This window comes from Ovis aries, chromosome 18 (genome assembly GCF_016772045.2).
Source record: "Ovis aries strain OAR_USU_Benz2616 breed Rambouillet chromosome 18, ARS-UI_Ramb_v3.0, whole genome shotgun sequence".
Classification (NCBI taxonomy): Eukaryota; Metazoa; Chordata; class Mammalia; order Artiodactyla; family Bovidae; genus Ovis; species Ovis aries.
Window position 1 is genome coordinate 5,523,648 of NC_056071.1, and position 18,169 is coordinate 5,541,816.

General features: G+C 41.3%; 1 protein-coding gene across 3 annotated transcripts in view; it reads left to right on the top strand.

The window, feature by feature from the left end:
• CERS3 (ceramide synthase 3) overlaps positions 1 to 18,169 on the top strand; it is a 178,309-nt gene that overhangs the window by 50,620 nt on the left and 109,520 nt on the right. For all 3 annotated transcript variants that reach the window (XM_060401983.1, XM_060401984.1, XM_027957005.3), the window contains 2 exons: positions 237 to 354; positions 9,351 to 9,469. In XM_060401983.1, coding sequence (XP_060257966.1) covers positions 237 to 354; positions 9,351 to 9,469 — 237 coding nt within the window. The remainder of the gene's footprint in view (positions 1 to 236; positions 355 to 9,350; positions 9,470 to 18,169) is intronic.

Here is an 18,169-nt window from a genome sequence, read left to right on the forward strand (position 1 = left end):
TGTATTTTGTATTTTAAGTTATTGCTTGTTGAAAGATCTCAAATTTTGCTCTTTGAATTTCTGTAAGGCAGATTTTGGCTTTAGGTAGTCTAATGACTCATCTTTCATTTGGAATCTAAAGTTACAGCTTGACTTTCCTGACGACATTGTGGATTCATTCTCAGATTTTGAACTTGAAAAGCAAGTGTTAGTTTCTCAGCCATGTCTGACTCTTTCTTTTGTTTATATTTTCATAGGTTTATTGCTTCACCTCTAGCAAAAACATTTGGCATTAAAGAGGAAGTTCAAAAGAAGATTATACCAAATGCTGTTTTAGAGAATTTTTTCAAACATTCCACAAGGAAACCATCTCAAGTAAGTTCAAATTCTTTGTTTTGGGATTTTAAAATCTCCTTTCTTAATATTTCCATCATCTGTTGCTTACCTCATCTATGCAAAAAGTTAGTTTCAGTTGAGCAGCAAATAATTTGTTTCATTTGGATTTTTTCCTCTGTTGATAAGTTATAAAGCATTCTGAGCATAATATAAAGTGACACAATAATATACAATATAAAAATATATATATAAATATATATTATAATGATATAAAGTAACATAGTGCTGAACACTGACAATTTGGGTATAAAGATCAAAATTTGATTTTCAGTGGTAGGATATATACAAAGTATGCCAATGAAAATGGGTCATTTTTAAGGCAGAGTAGCCCATATCTGACATTTTTGATGACTGTGACACTGTCAATACACACAGCACATATTATAAAAGTGTCTCTTGGGGTGGCTTTCCTGAGCAGAACCCTTTATTTTATCCAAGGCTTCAAAATACTCAGAAATACTCTGTGCTCCTGGCCACTCCCCAGGGATGGAATCCTTAGGAGAATCACAATTCTCTTCTCTATACAAGATGTACTTGATGAAATGTTACAGTGCACTGCATGTTTACACCACAGAAAAAGACTGTGACGTAAAAGTTATGTAAAAATAGTAGTGTCCAGGAAAGTCTAGTTTCATTATACCTCACATTTAAATAAGATGAAATAAAAACTTCTCCAAAAGTGGCACACTCTCTCTGACAAATACAGATATCTTTCACTAGTAATTTTAAGTCAAAAATATGTACTAATGTGGTTTCAGGATAGATAGATTTTTAGGGTCCTGAACTTTCTGCTGAATTCACTTGCTTCTTCTATGACACTTTCTGTCACTGGTCTGGCGGGCTCCCTGCACAAATGAGCATATTGAAATCTGACCACATAGCACCAGGCATCATGTTCAGAATTATTCATGGCTAGCCAGCACTGTCTCTAACTTGTCTGCCATCAGCTTCTGTATGTGCTTTTTTTTTCCTAAAAGGAGGAGAGTCTGACAAGCCATCTCTGTGTGTCCTTTTTTTCTACCTGCTCTAAAAGACTGAAGTCATTCACCTAAATACTGCTGTTACCTATGGTGATAATAATGCTTAAGCATCATTTTACATTTTGCAGAGGGGAAGTTATTTAGTTGTGTTTATGAAAAGTTAGGACTCTCCTAGAGAATCCTTATTATCCTTTGTTTCTGAGAATAATGAATAATTATTATCTGATAATTTATTTTCAAACTGAGATTTAACAGTTATTGAAACATCTTTTTCTCCCTAAAGTTATCCTCATTTTTATCAAATATAACCAAATTAAGGCTAGTTTGTTTGCAAAATAGGTCTGTTGTCACTAATTTTGGTCTGATGATTTATATAACCATAATTGATCATAGACTTTTTATTTTGCTGAAACATTTATAGAGTCTCAGACTGAACTTTTAAAATAAAACAGGGCTGGGAAACTCAATACCAAAGGCTTATCACAGATTTTGCCTAACAAATCTAGGTGAATTCTTCCCTTTTTAAGGTCTCAAAAATTCCTTGAGATTTTTGTACCTGTTAGTGAGATAACCTTCCTAACTCATTTGATAAACTTACTAGAAACCAAAGAGTTTCAAATTTCTGGAAGAGTCAGATAAAAAATATAATTGTTTTGTTTATAACATATAATTTTACCAAATTATTTTCATAATTAGTTTGAAAGGAAGGTTTTCCCTACTCCCGGAAAACACATGATTCAAACCTATAATTTTTCAGATAGAAACTGTAAAAGTTATAAGCATATTTGCTGGTTCATTCAGTCCTTTGTTAACTTTTGTGAAGTCATCAGGTTTTTCATAAAATACCAGGACATATCAGAATGTTAAGACCTCCATATAATTCCTAAGATATCTATATTAGTAATATTTATAATACATTATAACATGAGAGGATTTATTACTCATTTGATAATATTTTTCATGTAATTTAACCAACCAAATAAACACAGTTGAATATCTCTCTTTGGGATATTTCAGGGGCCCTCTGAAGCACTCCCAAAGTTAGCTAGAGGTCAAAGGAACTTCAAAACAGTTCGATTTAAGAAGTTTTATCAAAAAAGTCAATTAAAAGGGCTTAGACCATTTGGTCAGATTTAGTCAATGTTGATGGGTGTATCGTTTAGCTTGTTGATATGTCATGATAGGCATATATACCAAGGCTCAAGGTCTATGTAGAAAACTTGGCTCTTATCAAGTTTCTCAGCTATGAAGATAAATTAGACATCTGACAGTTAAAGAAAAGTGAAGAAAAGCTGAAAGAAATTTAGAGATTAGGTCATCTTTCTTCTTTACAAATTGAGATGAGGAAACTAAGGTCAACAGAGGACCTGTCCTAGGTCATGCAGCTAATTAATGGCTGAATCCAAACCTGGACCCTGGCCCAGGACTCCCTGTCAAGTGCTGCTTCTAATATGCCTAAATAATGTCTTTAACTGTGTACAGGATGTTGAAACTGTATTTCAGAGTCTGGAGCTATGTTTGTAAGTAATTATTCTAGCTCAGTTGATAATACAGTATGGCTTCAGTTCAGTTCGGTCGCTCAGTCGTGTCCGACTCTTTGCAACCCCATGAATCGCAGCACGCCAGGCCTCCTTGTCCATCACCAACTCCCGGGGTTCACTCAGACTCGCATCCATCGAGTCAGTGATGCCATCCAGCCATCTCATCCTCTGTCATCTCCTTCTTCTCCTGCCCCCAATCCCTCCCACCATCACGGTCTTTTCTAGTGAGTCAACTCTTCACATGAGGTGGCCAAAGTACTGGAGTTTCAGCTTTAGCATCATTCCTTCCAAAGAAATCCCAGGGTTGATCTCCTTCAGAATGGACTGGTTGGATCTCCTTGCAGTCCAAGGAACTCTCAAGAGTCTTCTCCAACACCACAGTTCAAAAGCATCAGTTCTTCAGTGCTCAGTCTTCTTCACAGTCCAACTCTCACATCCATACATGACTACTGGAAAAACCATAGCCTTGACTAGACAGACCTTAGTCGGCAAAGTAATATCTCTGCTTTTGAATATACTATCTAGGTTGGTCATAACTTTTCTTCCAAGGAGTAAGCGTCTTTTAATTTCATGGCTGCAGTCACCATCTGCAGTGATTTTGGAGCCCCAAAAAATAAAGTCTGACACTGTTTCCACTGTTTCCCATCTATTTCCCATGAAGTGATGGGACCAGATGCCATGATCTTCATTTTCTGAATGTTGAGCTTTAAGCTGACTTTTTCACTCTCCTCTTTCAGTTTCATCAAGAGGCTTTTTAGTTCCTCTTCACTTTCTGCCATAAGGGTGGTGTCATCTGCATATCTGAGGTGATTGATATTTCTCCCGGCAATCTTGATTCCAGCTTGTGTTTCTTCCAATCCAGCATTTCTCATGATGTACTCTGCATGTAAGTTAAATAAGCAGGGTGACAATATCCAGCCTTGACATACTCCTTTTCCTATTTGGAACCAGTCTGTTGTTCCATGTCCAGTTCTAACTGTTGCTTCCTGGCCTGCATACAGATTTCTCAAGAGGCAGGTTAGGTGGTCTGGTATTCCCATCTCTTTCAGAATTTTTCCATAGTATGGCTTAGTGTAGTTATAATTTGGACGTTTGCAACAGGTAATAGAAGAAATGTTATATATCAACCCCCAAGTGTTAGAAAGCTTCCTCTACTAAACTATGAAGATTAAGGGACATAAGCAAAACATCTAATTTATATTGCTCATAGATTACAAAATCAAGGTAGTATTTGTATAACAGATCAAGATGACAACAAGTTGGCCAGTAAAATGCCCGTGGAATAAAAGTACTAGAACTTAGGAAGATAGAATATAGTAGAAGGCGGCAAAGTAGATGACTTAATAGTGGTTTCAGATGTGGAAACAAAATGATACTGCAATGCTTCCACGCATTAGCTTGGCCAGTGTCACACAGACAGCGTTTTTGCTTAATTTATAGCTGAAGTAAGACAAGTTGCTGGGAAGACTAAAAAAAATTGTGCTGGTTCAAGGGATGGGCAGGTATCACCTCTAACAAAGTATTCCAAGTCTGTAGTCACAGGGCACTTAAGTGGTAATACTGGTACGTAACATCTGACTTTATTAAGACAACTGAGGACACAAATCGAGGCTTCTTCTTCAGCTGCTACAGACTGCACCAAAAAAACAAAAACTTTTCAGATACACAGTATCAATTCTATGCTGGTTAGCACAGAGGATATAACATGGTATTGATGAGGTCCAAAAAGCTATACATGTGAACTGCCGCTGAGAGTTTGTTTGTTCTGTTTCACACACTTCTTTGTGACTGTGTATGTGCAGCTGTGTGTCCACTGTTTATATATCTGTATATCTCTCTCTATGTGTATCTCCATGACAATTTCAAGATGAAATTCAGAGAGAGAATCATGATAACATACCAATAGCTCTGGCCAACGGATCACTTTTCCCGCTGTTGGTAAAATGAAAGAGCAGCAGAACTTATTAGCTAGCCCTTTTCCTCTGCAAGAACACGATGAGAACTATTGCAGAACAAACGAATGTGTAGTTCTGAAAGGTAATTTAAAGAAAACGTGGTGCCATAAGACTGACATAAAGCAGGTATTGTGGTCCATAGTTGGAGAAGGGTCCATAGGGGCATTCCAGGTTGCTAGCTTGTCTCAACCATGGATTCAAACATTTTTAGAGCAAAAGGCTCTCTAGCTCTCTAGCCCAGTTTATTTTATGGGTGAGACGTGTGATAGACAAAGAAGTTGAGTGGCTTCTCCATGGTCCCAGAGAGTTGGTTTTTGCATCAAGTGGCCAGGCCTCATGGCTCCATTTTAGGCCACACTGCTTCCCTTCCAGGTTCTGCCTGAGAGCCTTTCCCTTCCACAGACACATTCTCTATAGTGTCCAGGCTAAAAACACAAATTGTGAGAACAGACTGTGTGTGAAGGTGAGCAGATTAACCCCTCTGCCTCAGTGTCCACATCTGTGAACTGAGTGTGTTAACAGCAGTTACCTCATAGGACTCTCAATTCAGGGATTGAATTGAGTACTTAGAATACTGCCTGGCACACACTCAAGGTCAGCTCTTATTATTCATAGGCTATACCTATCATGTAGACTTCTACAGGAACGTTCTCAAGTATATCTTCCCAACATTAATTATCCCAAGGGAACATCAGTTGTTTCCTAAGTATGCTTGTTTGTATTCCCATAATATCTTAACACAACTTTCTGTACCTAGTAGGTATTCAATAAATGTTTGTTTCGTATATTAATAACAAAATACTACCAAAGACTTCTGTTTGCAAGAGGACTTATATCTCAATAATATTGTAGATATATGAGGCCAGAGTTGTCAAGATTTTGAATCAGATTCATTTGTGCTCCAATCAGGAAAAATGCTTCAAATCATGTTTGATCACCATCTTCCAGATGCATTTATTCATCAGGTATCTGTAGAAATGATGAGGTAGTAAAATTGTATTGTTCTCAGATCTGGGAAAATTCTACTGTGGGGACAGGGACTTTGCTCATTGCTGAATCTCCAGTGCCTAGAATAGTGACTGGCACTAGTGAGTAGAGGCTCAGTAAACATTTGTGAATGATCGAATGAATAAAACTTCTAAAACAGTCAAGCTGTACCCAGAGCGTTTCAGTCTCAGAAGGTACAGAATATAGTGCTGCTGCGTTTCAGAATATGTTCTGCTATGGCGCAAGCAATAGGATTTGAATTATATCTTCTGTTTGGGGGAATCTGTTCATGCTTACAAATAATTTTAGGAGTAGAGGAATATTGATTTTTGAAGTGATTTTCAGTCTGTGGCCTCCTTTCTGTGTTCAGCCATAATCTCTAGCATTGATGTAGCACGTGATGGATGATTAGATAGAGCCCCGGGACCCTAAATCACTCCCACCAGACAGGAGACAACCACTCATTGTCAGTGCCCCATTTTCCACAGTGGGTCAGAGCACACAGCTCCAGGCTGCAGAGCTAGGAAGTAGCAGAATTCAATCTTCTGTTTTTGGTTCCCTGCCATTCCTACTGCATTCTGTTGCCTCAAAACCTGCCCTGTTCTCTCCTCCTGCGGTAGGGCTGTGACAAGTTTGGTGCTGCCTGGGAGAGTGTATCCAGACCTCCAGACTTGTCCCATCTGGAGTGTGAGGTCCTTGCTGGGGACCTCACTGAGAGAGGTCAAGGATAACAGGGCAAAGTAAACACTGTCTCCACCTCTGTTCATTCCTGGTGCTTCATACTTCACACACTGCAAGAGGAAGCCTTCAAAATGCAAACATTCTGTAACCTACAGATAAATTCCAGACAAGGCCCTCCTTGCTGTGGCCCTGGCCACATCTTTCCTCCTCACCTGTCTGTATGTTTCTACCCTGCAAGACCTCTTTCTGTCCTTTGAGTACTCCCAGCTCCTCTGTGCTCTCATTCCCAGATGACTTCACATGCTGCCAGGACACTTCCCTTCTTCATCTTCTCCTTCTTGGGACATTTTTCAGGGTTTAGCATCGTGTAACTTCCAGGAATTGCCTACATAAAGTTAGGTCCCATGGTACCCTGACCTTCCCCTCTTTCAGCACTCATCATAATTTATTAAAATTCTTTGTTGCATTTTCTGACTTCCTTACCAGACAGGCTTTACCTCGTGAAGGGGAGGGCCCATAAATACTAATCTTGTTCATTCAGATCTTCGGTGCCAAGCACAATGCCTGCAGGAAATACTCACCAATGAATAGCTGCCAATTTAGGGCCATCAAAAACACAAAAACGAACCAAAACAACATAGAACAGGAGGTGAAACCTTAGCCTATAAAATAATAGTATTAGAGATGACAGTTTACAGGGAAATAGTATAATATGCCTTATCTATGTTTTGTTTTGCTTTCTTTCTCTTCAGATTAAGTAATAGGCTTGCAGTTATCTCTGGGTCGGGAAGATCCTCTGAAGAAGGGAATGGCAACCACTCCAGTGTTCTTGCCTGGAGAATCCCATGGACAGAGGAGCCTGGTGGGCTACAGTCATAGAGATGCGAAGAGTCAGACATGACTGAAGCGACTGAACATGCATTAAGTTAGGAGTAAACTGAAATATTTCTTGTACTCAGCATTGCAAAATGAAAGATCAAGAAGACTGGTATCTTTTAAAAATTATACAGCTTATTTCCTTGTGGAAGTGGAAAGTACTGTAGGGTTAGCATATAAAACATGCCCATGTTGAAAGAACACAGCTTCAAATACCACCAGGAAGCAGGGCCGCTTCTGTCATTTTGGGTTCTTGTTTGGTCCTGGGAGAACTTCACATTTGTGATGTTTGAGCAAATCTATCATCCACATTGTTTTCAGTTTAAACCATAACCTGCAACTTCTGCCTTCCAGAGAAGCAGTCATCATTATTATAATCTGCAATCCTTATTTTTTACAAATTGGAATTATTTAAGGTTGTTTAAAATATGCTGTTGTTGTTGTTTAGTCGCTAAGTCATGTCTGACTCTGTGCAACCCTGTAGACTGTAGCCAGCCAGGCTCATCTGTCTATGGTATCTCCAGGGAGGAATACTGGAGGGGGTTGCCATTTCCTTCTCCAAAATAGGCTGTGCATATGATTAAATGTGAAAGTTTTGGATCTATTAGAAACATTGTATGAAATGACAGAAAGGGCAGGAACCTAAGTTCATATCCTCACTTTGCTACTAGTTTTAGGTCTTAGACAAGCTGTTAAAACTCTTGGAGTCCCATTTTTCTCACAGGAAAAAATACAGAGATTGGGTTTGATTGACATCTTAAACTATACTACTCTATGTGGAACCTAGGAGGCCCTAAATAAAATTGGCTAAAGAAGTGAGCCATGTATGGAACTTGAATGTATGGGTTGCTACCAACTTATGGAGAACTGGTCTTTCTTAGCAACTGAGTTTTCTAGGAATTAACACTCTCTCTGTTTTGGGATGGGTGTGTGTGACTCCATGAACAAAAGGGGTAAATGCACTGGCGCGAGGTTTTTTTTTTTTTTTTTTTTTTACTGTTTGAGCAAGTTTATTATCCCCTCCAGGCTGTTTTGTAATCAGTAAAATTGGAATGATAAAAACTTTCTAAAGGAATTGTTGTAGGTAATAATTAAGTGCCTGACATACAAGTAAGCAAGCTTTATGAGTACTGTTCTCTTATTTCAAGAATATTTTCCTTCTGATAAAGAAGGAGAGGGAGACTGAATTTTTGAACACCCAATTTTCAGTCTATGTCACGTGTAATATATGGGCTTCCCCGGTGGCTCAGTGGTAAAAAAGCTACCTACCAATGCAAGAGATGCAAGAGACATGGGTCTGATCCCTGGGTCGGGAAGATCCCCTGGAGAAGTAAATGGTAATCCACTCCAATATTCTTGCCTGGGAAATCCCATGGACAGAAGAGCCTGGTGGGCTACAGTCCATGGGGTCGCAAAAAGTCAGACATGAATTAACAACTGAACTACCTTTGGAATGTATAATTTACATTTACTGATTCCATGAATAATGATAAAATAAGGGTTATGGCCCTCTTTGCACATGAGAACAATGAAAAGCAAAGATCAATTACATGAGTGCCCTTGGTCTCACAGCTACCTTTTTGGTCAAATCAGAATTTGAACTAAAGTTGTTGGACACCTAACCCCTGGGCTCTTATCCAGTACCATGCACTGATGGCTGCTCAATGGTCCTTTTGGGGGTTTTGGAAAGCAGACAGTGAGAGGGGTTCAATAAACCAAGTAGCCTCAAAGGCTACTTCACTTTCTCAGGGCCACCCACTGACAATACCAAAACTGATAGCAGCTTTCTGAGTCCTACCTGTGTGAAGATCCCCTGGAGGATGGCGCGAGGTTTAATGCAGAACCTCTCTCATCTCCAGTGCACGAATGCTTGTAACTCAGTCTCAGTGTCTCTTGCTTGCCTGCCAGCCTGCTCTGCTCTTAAGTGCTCACTCATTTGTTTCATCCCCTTTCAGACTGACATTTATGGACTGGCAAAGAAGTGTAACTTGACAGAGCGCCAGGTTGAAAGATGGTTTAGGATTCGGCAGAATCAAGATAGGCCTTGCAAGATGAAGAAATTCCAGGAATCTTGGTAAGAAGGATAGTTAAAGCTTTTGAAATGGTACCATTTTGTATGGAGCAGAACAGTCATCTCAGAAAGAATCCTGAGGTTGCAGCAGAAGAAGGGTTTGAGCCTGCTCTACCACTTATCAATCAAGAGCTTGATACTAGCCACTCATCCACCTCTTGTGCTTCACTTTCCTTCTTTATCAAACAAGGTAAGATATGAACTGTCTCACTTAAACAGGAGATATTATGTGCTTACCTTGAAGTCCAGAAAAATCATAAAAATGTCTTAACTAGTGTTTATCTTTTCTAGGGTAGCGCTTGGCCCTAGCTCACCAGACTATCGCCTGTTTCCAATCACATTATAGTTATTCTGTCAAATTATAAGAGCAGAGAAGGTCTGAGAGGGCACTGTCCTCTTCTCTCAGTACTGGTGGAGAGGACTTCTTTCTGTCTCAGCTCAACTCTTACCCTACTCCTGCTTGTGGACTGGACAACCAGTTCCTCTCAGGTTCCCCACTGGTTTAGCAGGAGGTCTGGATGGGCTGGGCACCACATAGAGTTTTTGCATAGCTGGCTACTTCAGATACATTCCGAGTGCAGTGTGACTGTATCACACTTATTTTTGGCTTTATTAAAATTATGCTTTTTCCTCTTCTTCAGAGGATTATAGTACTTTAGTGCACTCCCTTGGTGGCAAAAACTGAAACCTGTGCCAAAATGAGGGTCTAGGTCATTGCTATTACTTTGTTGTTCTTCTTTACATCCAGACCAGTAAATGTTAGTTGGGTTGTGTGTGATACCACATTCTACACACCAATAGCATTCCTTCAATTTTCCTATTTCTTACGGTCCTCGGATTGCCTAATGACTTTCACCAGATATATTTGTTTTGATGGTGAAACAGATAGGGATCTGGTATAAGACTCTCAAAGAAATCAAACCTGTGAGAGGCTAAACTTTAATGACTCTCTTTAACTACCTATACATTCCTGTGTACAGTCATCCAATTGTGAGACTGGTGATGTATATTTAGAGGCACAGATCAATTCTTCATTGTGTCTTCGAGATAAACTTTTTTTTTCTCATCATGGGCTTCTATTGCCTTTCCCACAGTAGCTGGAGGTGTATGACCTGGTTTGTTTTCTAACTGTTTATCTCTGAGTTTTAGCCCTTGCAAGATTAGTTAATATTGTGTTGCCACTATGTCAGCTTGGCCCAGGTGAATCTCTCTTGATGATCACTATAAAACACTACAAAGTGGAACTGGTTTCACATTAAATCTTCCTGTTTTTCTGTTATCATTTATCCTCTTTAGCAAATGACTCTTATCGTAAATAAAGTCCCAAGCAGGGACTAAGTCTCTCCCTCAGAGCTGAATCATACTCCAGTGAAGGAGTATAGTAATTTCCTATAAATCATAGTGCCTTACAGTTTACAAATAATCTTGGTTTGATCCTCCCTGCCTCTCCCAGTGTGGGGCAGTCAGGGAAAGTGGGGCTGGCCTTGTTTGAGAAGTGAGAACCTGCACATTATCTAGTTTATGTACTTGCTCAAGGTTGCCTGCTGTTGGGGGACCTGTTGCCCTCAGATATTCTGACTCCTGTGTGGCCCCTGCTACCTAATGCTGACCTCTCAGAAGCAGGGCCCCCACATATCAAGTAACTGGGTCAGAAGAGTTCAACATTGGGAGTCTGGCTGTCAGTGAGTCTGCCGAGAGTCAGCCACAAAATTCAGGTTAGGGAAGGGAATTATGAGTTGCCATTATCAATCGTCAGGCAGTGCAGAGGGTTGTGTGGACCATCTTCATAGTATGTGGAACTATCCTAGATCCTGTGGAGATGTAGATTTTCAGAGGGAAGTAGAATTGGAAAGTATGTCACTGGCCCAAAGCAACTAATTTGGGAGATAAGACTATCACTTATGAAACTACAACATCTGGTGTTCCATTCCATCCAATAGCACATGGTCTACACAGAGCCCACAGTCTACACATAGTCTATACATGGCACATAGTCTATAGTCATCTTCAGATGTACTCTGGGCATTCAGAGGAGATGGTGTCAGCAGGGCTGGGTACATTAGACAAAGGCTTTCTAGAGGTCAGGCAAAGCTGGACCTTGAGGGACGGGTCAGATTTCCACAAGAAAAGAAAGCATGATTTGAGGGCAGCATATTTTAAGTAAGGCAAAGACAGGAAGCAGTACAGTGTTTTTAGGCGGTTGAAGTGAACCCACAAATGAAATTTAAGCTTTACCTTATTGTTTAGCAGTGTCACAAATTTCCTATGCCAGTGAACTGTTAAAAGTTATTATGGATCAAATAAACTAAAGCAAAATGCCAAACTCTTTAATAGTGTAGGGACTGCACTTTATTCCCTCAGGTATGAGATATGCTACAGGAAACATAGCAAGACATACCTAGCCCAGGCATTTTGGAAATCTCAGGAAACTTCAGTTCAGTTCAGTTCAGTCACTCAGTCGTGTCCGGCTCTTTGCGACCCCATAAATCACAGCACGCCAGGCCTCCCTGTCCATCACCAACTCCCAGAGTTCACACAAACTCATATCCTTCGAGTCGGTGATGCTATCTAGCCATCTCATCCTCTGCCATCCCCTTCTCCTCCTGCCCCCAATCCCTCACAACATCACGGTCTTTTCCAATAAGTCAACTCTTCGCATGAGGTGGCCAAGTATTGGAGTTTCAAAACTTGGAGTTTCCTCAGCATCAGTACTTCCAGTGGACACCCAGGACTGATCTCCTTTAGGATGGACTGGTTGGTCTCCTTGCAGTTCAAGGGACTCTCAAGAGTCTTCTCCAGCACCACAGTCCAAAAGCATCAATTCTTTGGTGCTCAGCTTTCTTCACAGTCCAACTCTCACATCCATTCATGACTACTGGAAAAACCATAGCCTTGACTAGATGGACCTTTTTTGGCAAAGTAATATCTCTGCTTTTCAATATACTATCTAGGTTGGTCATAACTTTCCTTCCAAGGAGTAAGCATCTTTTAATTTCATGGCTGCAATCACCATCTGCAGTGATTTGGGAGCCCCTCAAAATAAAGTCAGCCACAGTTTCCACTGTTTCCCATCTATTTCCCATAAAGTGATGGGACCAGATGCCATGATCTTAGTTTTCTGAATGTTGAGCTTTAAGCCAGCTTTTTCACTCTCCACTTTCACTTTCATCAAGAGGCTTTTTAGTTCCTCTTCACTTTCTGCCATAAGGGTGGTGTCATCTGCATATCTGAGGTGATTGATATTTCTCCCGGCAATCTTGATTCCAGCTTGTGCTTCTTCCAGTCCAGCATTTCTCATGATGTACTCTGCATAGAAGTTAAATAAGCAGGGTGACAATATCCAGCCTTGACGTACTCCTTTTCCTATTTGGAACCAGTCTGTTGTTCCATGTCTAGTCCTAACTGTTGCTTCTTGACCTGCATATAGGTTTCTCAAGAGGCAGGTCAGGTGGTCTGGTATTTCCATCTCTTTCAGAATTTTCCACAGTTTATTGTGATCCACAAAGTCAAAGGCTTTGGCATAGTCAATAAAGCAGAAAGAGATGTTTTTCTGGAACTCTCTTGCTTTGTCCATGATCCAGCAGATGTTGGCAATTTGATCTCTGGTTCCTCTGCCTTTTCTAAAACCAGCTTGAACATCTGGAAGTTCATGGTTCACGTATTGCTGAAGCCTGGCTTGGAGAATTTTGAGCATTACGTTACTAGCATGTGAGATGAGTGCAATTGTGTGGTAGTTTGAGCATTCTTTTGCATTGCCTTTCTTTGGGATTGGAATGAAAACTGCCCTTTTCCAGTCCTATGGCCACTGCTGAGTTCTCCAAATTTGCTGGCATATTGAGTGCTGTACTTTCACAGCATCATCTTTCAGGATTTGAAACAGCTCAACTGGAATTCCATCACCTCCACTAGCTTTGTTTATAGTGATGCTTGCTACGGCCCACTTGACTTCACATTCCAGGATATCTGGCTCTAGGTGAGTAATCACACTATCGTGATTATCTTGGTCGTGAAGCTCTTTTTTATACAGTTCTTCTGTGTATTCTTGCCACCTCTTCTTAAAATCTTCGGCTTCAGTTCAGTTCAGTCACTCAGTCGTGTCCGACTCTTTGCAACCCCATGAATCGCAGCATGCCAGGCCTCTGCTTCTCTTAGGTCCATACAATTTCTGTCTTTTATCGAGCCCATCTTTGCATGAAATGTTCCCTTGGTATCTCTAATTTTCTTGAAGAGATCTCTAGTCTTTCCCATTCTGTTGTTTTCCTCTGTTTCTTTGCATTGATTGCTGAGGAAGGCTTTCTTATCTCTTCTTGCTATTCTTTGGAACTCTGCATTCAGATGCTTATATCTTTCCTTTTCTCCTTTGCTTTTCGCTTCTCTTCTTTTCACAGCTATTTTTAAGGCCTCCTCAGATAGCCATTTTGCTTTTTTGCATTTCTTTTCCATGGGGATGGTCTTGATCCCTGTCTCCTGTACAATGTCACGAACCTCCATCCATAGTTCATCAGGCACTCTGTCTATCAGATCTAGTCCCTTAAATCTATTTCTCACTTCTATTGTATAATCAAAAGGGATTTGATTTAGGTCATACCTGATTGGTCTAGTGGTTTTCCCCACTTACTTCAATTTCAGTCTGAATTTGGCAATAAGGAGTTCATGATCTGAGCCATAGTCAGCCCCCAGCCTTGTTTTTGCGGACTGTATAGAGCTTCTCCATCTTTGGCTGCAAAGAATATAATCAATCTGATTTTGGTGTTGGCCATCTGGTGATGTCCATGTGTAGATTCTTCTCTTGTGTTGTTGTAAGAGGATGTTTGCTATGACCAGTGCATTCTCTTGGAAAACTCTATTAGCCTTTGCCCTGCTTCATTCCGTATTCCAAGGCCAAATTTGCGCTACTCCAGGTGTTTCTTGACTTTCTACTCTTTCATTCCAGTCCCTTATAATGAAAAGGACTTCTTTTGTGGGTGTTAGTTCTAGAAGGTCTTGTAGGTCTTCATAGAACAATTCAACTTCAGTCTCTTCTGTGTTACTGGTTGGGGCATAGCCTTGGATTACTGTGATATTGAATGGTTTGCCTTGGAAATGAACAGAGATCATTCTGTTGTTTTTGAGATTGCATCCAAGTACTGCATTTCAGACTGTTTTGTTGACCATGATGGCTACTCCATTTCTTCTAAGGGATTCTTGCCCACAGTAGTAGATATAATGGTCATCTGAGTTAAATTCACCCATTCCAATCCATTTTAGTTTGCTGATTCCTAGAATGTCGACGTGCACTCTTGCCATCTCCTGTTTGACCACCTCCAATTTGCTTTGATTCATGGACCTGACATTCCAGGTTCCTATACAATATTGCTCTTTACAGCATTGGATCTTTCTTCTATCACCAGTCACATCCACATCTGGGTATTGTTTTTGCTTTGGCTCCATCCCTTCATTCTTTCTGGAGTTATTTCTCCACTGATCTCCAGTAGCATATTGGGCACCTACCGACCCAGGGAGTTCCCCTTTGAGTATCCTATCATTTTGCCTTTTCATACTGTTCATGGGGTTCTCAAGGTAAAAATACTGAAGTGGTTCGCCATTCCCTTCTCCAGTGGAGCACATTCTGTCAGACATCTCCACCATGACCCTCCCGTCTTGGGTGGCCCCCCACGGCATGGCTTAGTTTCATTGAGTTAGGCAAGGCTGTGGTCCATGAGATCAGATTGGCTAGTTTTGTGTGATTATGGTTTTAGTGTATCTGCCCTCTGATACCCTCTTGCAACACCTACTGTCTTACTTGGGTTTCTCTTACTTTGGACATGGGGTATCTCTTCACAGCCATGTGGGACCGTGCAGAAGTGCGTCTACTGTGACGGATCACGCAGAAGCACGGCGAGAGGAGCTACTCCTTGCCGAAGATCAGGGGCGGTGACCTGACATTCCCTGACCTGGAATGTCAGCTGCTGCTCCTTACCTTGGACGAGGGGTATCTCCAACCGCCACCCCTCCTGACCTTGGGTGTGGGGTTGCTCCTCTCAGCCGCCTCCCCTGACCTCGGGCGTGTGGTAGCTCCTCTTGGCCGCCGCCCTGACCTCCAGCGTGTGGTAGCTCCTCTCGGCCACTACCCCTGACCTAGGACATGGGGTAGCTTCTTTTGGCCGCTCCTGTGCCGATGCAGCCTGGCACTCTCAATCGCTGTCCCTGACCTTTGGCAAGAGGTAGCTCCTCTCAGCCATGCTTCTGCGCAGTCCATCGCAGCCCAGCGCGCTTCTTCAGGAAACGTATTCCCCAACAAAGAACTCTTACAAATTATTCTCCAGCAGGCCAACACTTATCCACCAGGATGGTTAATCTCTGAACACCTTAAGTTCAGTGTATTGTTTCCTTGATTACTTTCTGTAAGGGTAACCCCTAAGCCCTGTTTTATAGCATTCAGGATTTTAATCCATAGTGAATCCTTCATTTTAAAATCAGATTCCATACTAACTGATCACTTTTCTTTTTAACAATGAGAAATTTAATTAAACACCAAACAGTTTCCAAGTGAGCTTTCCCAGTGGCTCAGTGGTAAAGAATCTGCCTGCCAATGCAGGAGACATAAGAGATGCAGGTTCAGTCCTTGGGGTGGGAAGATCCCCTGGAAGAGGAATAGCAACCTGCTCCAATATTCTTGCCTGGAAAGTTTCATGGATAAAGGAGCCTGGCACGCTATAGGCCATGAGGTCACAAGGAGTCCAGCATGACTAAGCATGCACACACACAGTTTCCAAGTGCCTGGTGCGTCTCATGCTGGTGCGAGGCACTGTTGTCCTGCTGGGTGGACTGCCACTTGCCCAGCTGCCCACTGGGCGGGTCCACCACCTTCTCCATGCTGCCCCGCCACCATGGAGAGCCATGTTTGTCCTGTCTCATGTAGCCCGAGGTTCCGCTGTCCAGCTCCTCCCTGATCTCACTCAGCAGGCCTTTATCTTCCAACTTTGCCGCCTGTGTCTGACCAGTCAATTTCGTTTTTTCCAAGAGTTTTTTTTCCTCCCTCACAATTATGTTTGTCTCAGCCATTCCTGGAAAAAAAAGACATTTTACTACCTTAGGTTCATCTGAAGCAAGGAAAATTAGTGAAGCACAATTAGTCAATTGCTTCACGATTAGTGAAGCACCGCAGCTCCCAAGCTTTTTGGTTTCAGGACCCCTTTGTTCTCTTAAAAGCTATTACAGACCCCAAAGAGCATCTGCTTGTGTGAGGTATACCTATTGATGTCTACTGTACTAGAAATGGAAATTAAAATATGAGACTACACAAGCACATATGTCATCAGCTATCAGAGCAAAGATACCATCACAGGACATGTAGCCTCTGGGAAATGCCACTGGACACTTGGGAGAAAATGAGAGTAAGAAATGGGACAAATAACATTTCATTATCATTGTGAAAGTGTTTGATGTCAGAGATCCCTGACTTTGAGAACCCCTGGAATAGTATAATAGACCTGATAGGGCTAGTCTGGGAAGATGTGAAGCTTGGATTTTACTCTTGCATCTGATTGGGACAGATTTTATTTTTTTGGGCTCTGGTATCACTGTGGATGGTGACTGCAGCCATGAAATTAAAAGATGCATGCTACTTGGAAAGAAAGTCATGACAAACCTAGACAGTGTATTAAAAACCAGCGACATCACTTTGCCAACAAAGGTCTGTATAGTCAAAGCTATGTTTTTCCCATTTGTCATGTATGGATGTGAGAGTTGGACCATAAAGAAGACTGAACAGCAAAGAATTGATGCTTTTGAATTGTGGTGCTGGAGAAATCCCTTGACAGTCCCTTGGACTGCAAGGAGATCAAACCATTCAATCCTAAAAGAAATCAACCCTTAATATTCATTGGAAGGACTGATGCTGAAGCTCTAATACTTTGGCCATCTGATGCAGCAAGCTGACTCATTGGAAAAGATCCTGATCCTGGGAAAGATTGGAAACAAAAGGAGAAGCAAGAGACAGAGGATGAGATGGTTGGAGGGTATCACTGACTCAATGGACATGAATTTGGGCAGACTCCGGGAGATAGTGGACAGGGTGGACAGGGAAGCCTGGCATGCTGCAGTCCGTGGAGTCGCACGACTTAGTGACTGAACAACAATACTGATTGTCACTATACAGTCTTGGGTAGATTATGTGATCTCTCTCAAGTTTAGCATTCTTTAGTCTTCATCTCATCTACATTTTAATGTTGTTGTGAGAACCAAGCAACAACCCACAAAAGGAGCTTCTTCATAAGCTTGTTGTAAAGAAGAAAATATGGCGTCGCACAAGTATGCTTAGCATGGTTCCTGAAACAGGTTTAAGAGATCAATACATGTTTGAGACACAAATGATACGAGATGTGCTGCCACGCTTATGGCTTCCTTTGGGTCTGGCAGATCTCCTCATCTCATTTTTGTACTTCTTGTTTGGCCAGAATAATTAAGGATCAAGGAAATGCTCTCTACATTTAAGCACGTGGCTTTGTTGAACCAACACTAAATGAAACAAGTGAGAATGAGTCTCAACTGGTTCACTTTGTGGTTCAACTTTCTGAGTAATTGAACCCTACGTTTTTCCTTAATCAAAACAAGCCATGAAGGAAAACCATCATGAGGCTTAGAAGCAGTGACAGTTTTCCAAAAACACTACTGGATTCAGGGTTCAAAGACCTATGTTACTGACTTGACTGTGTCACTGCT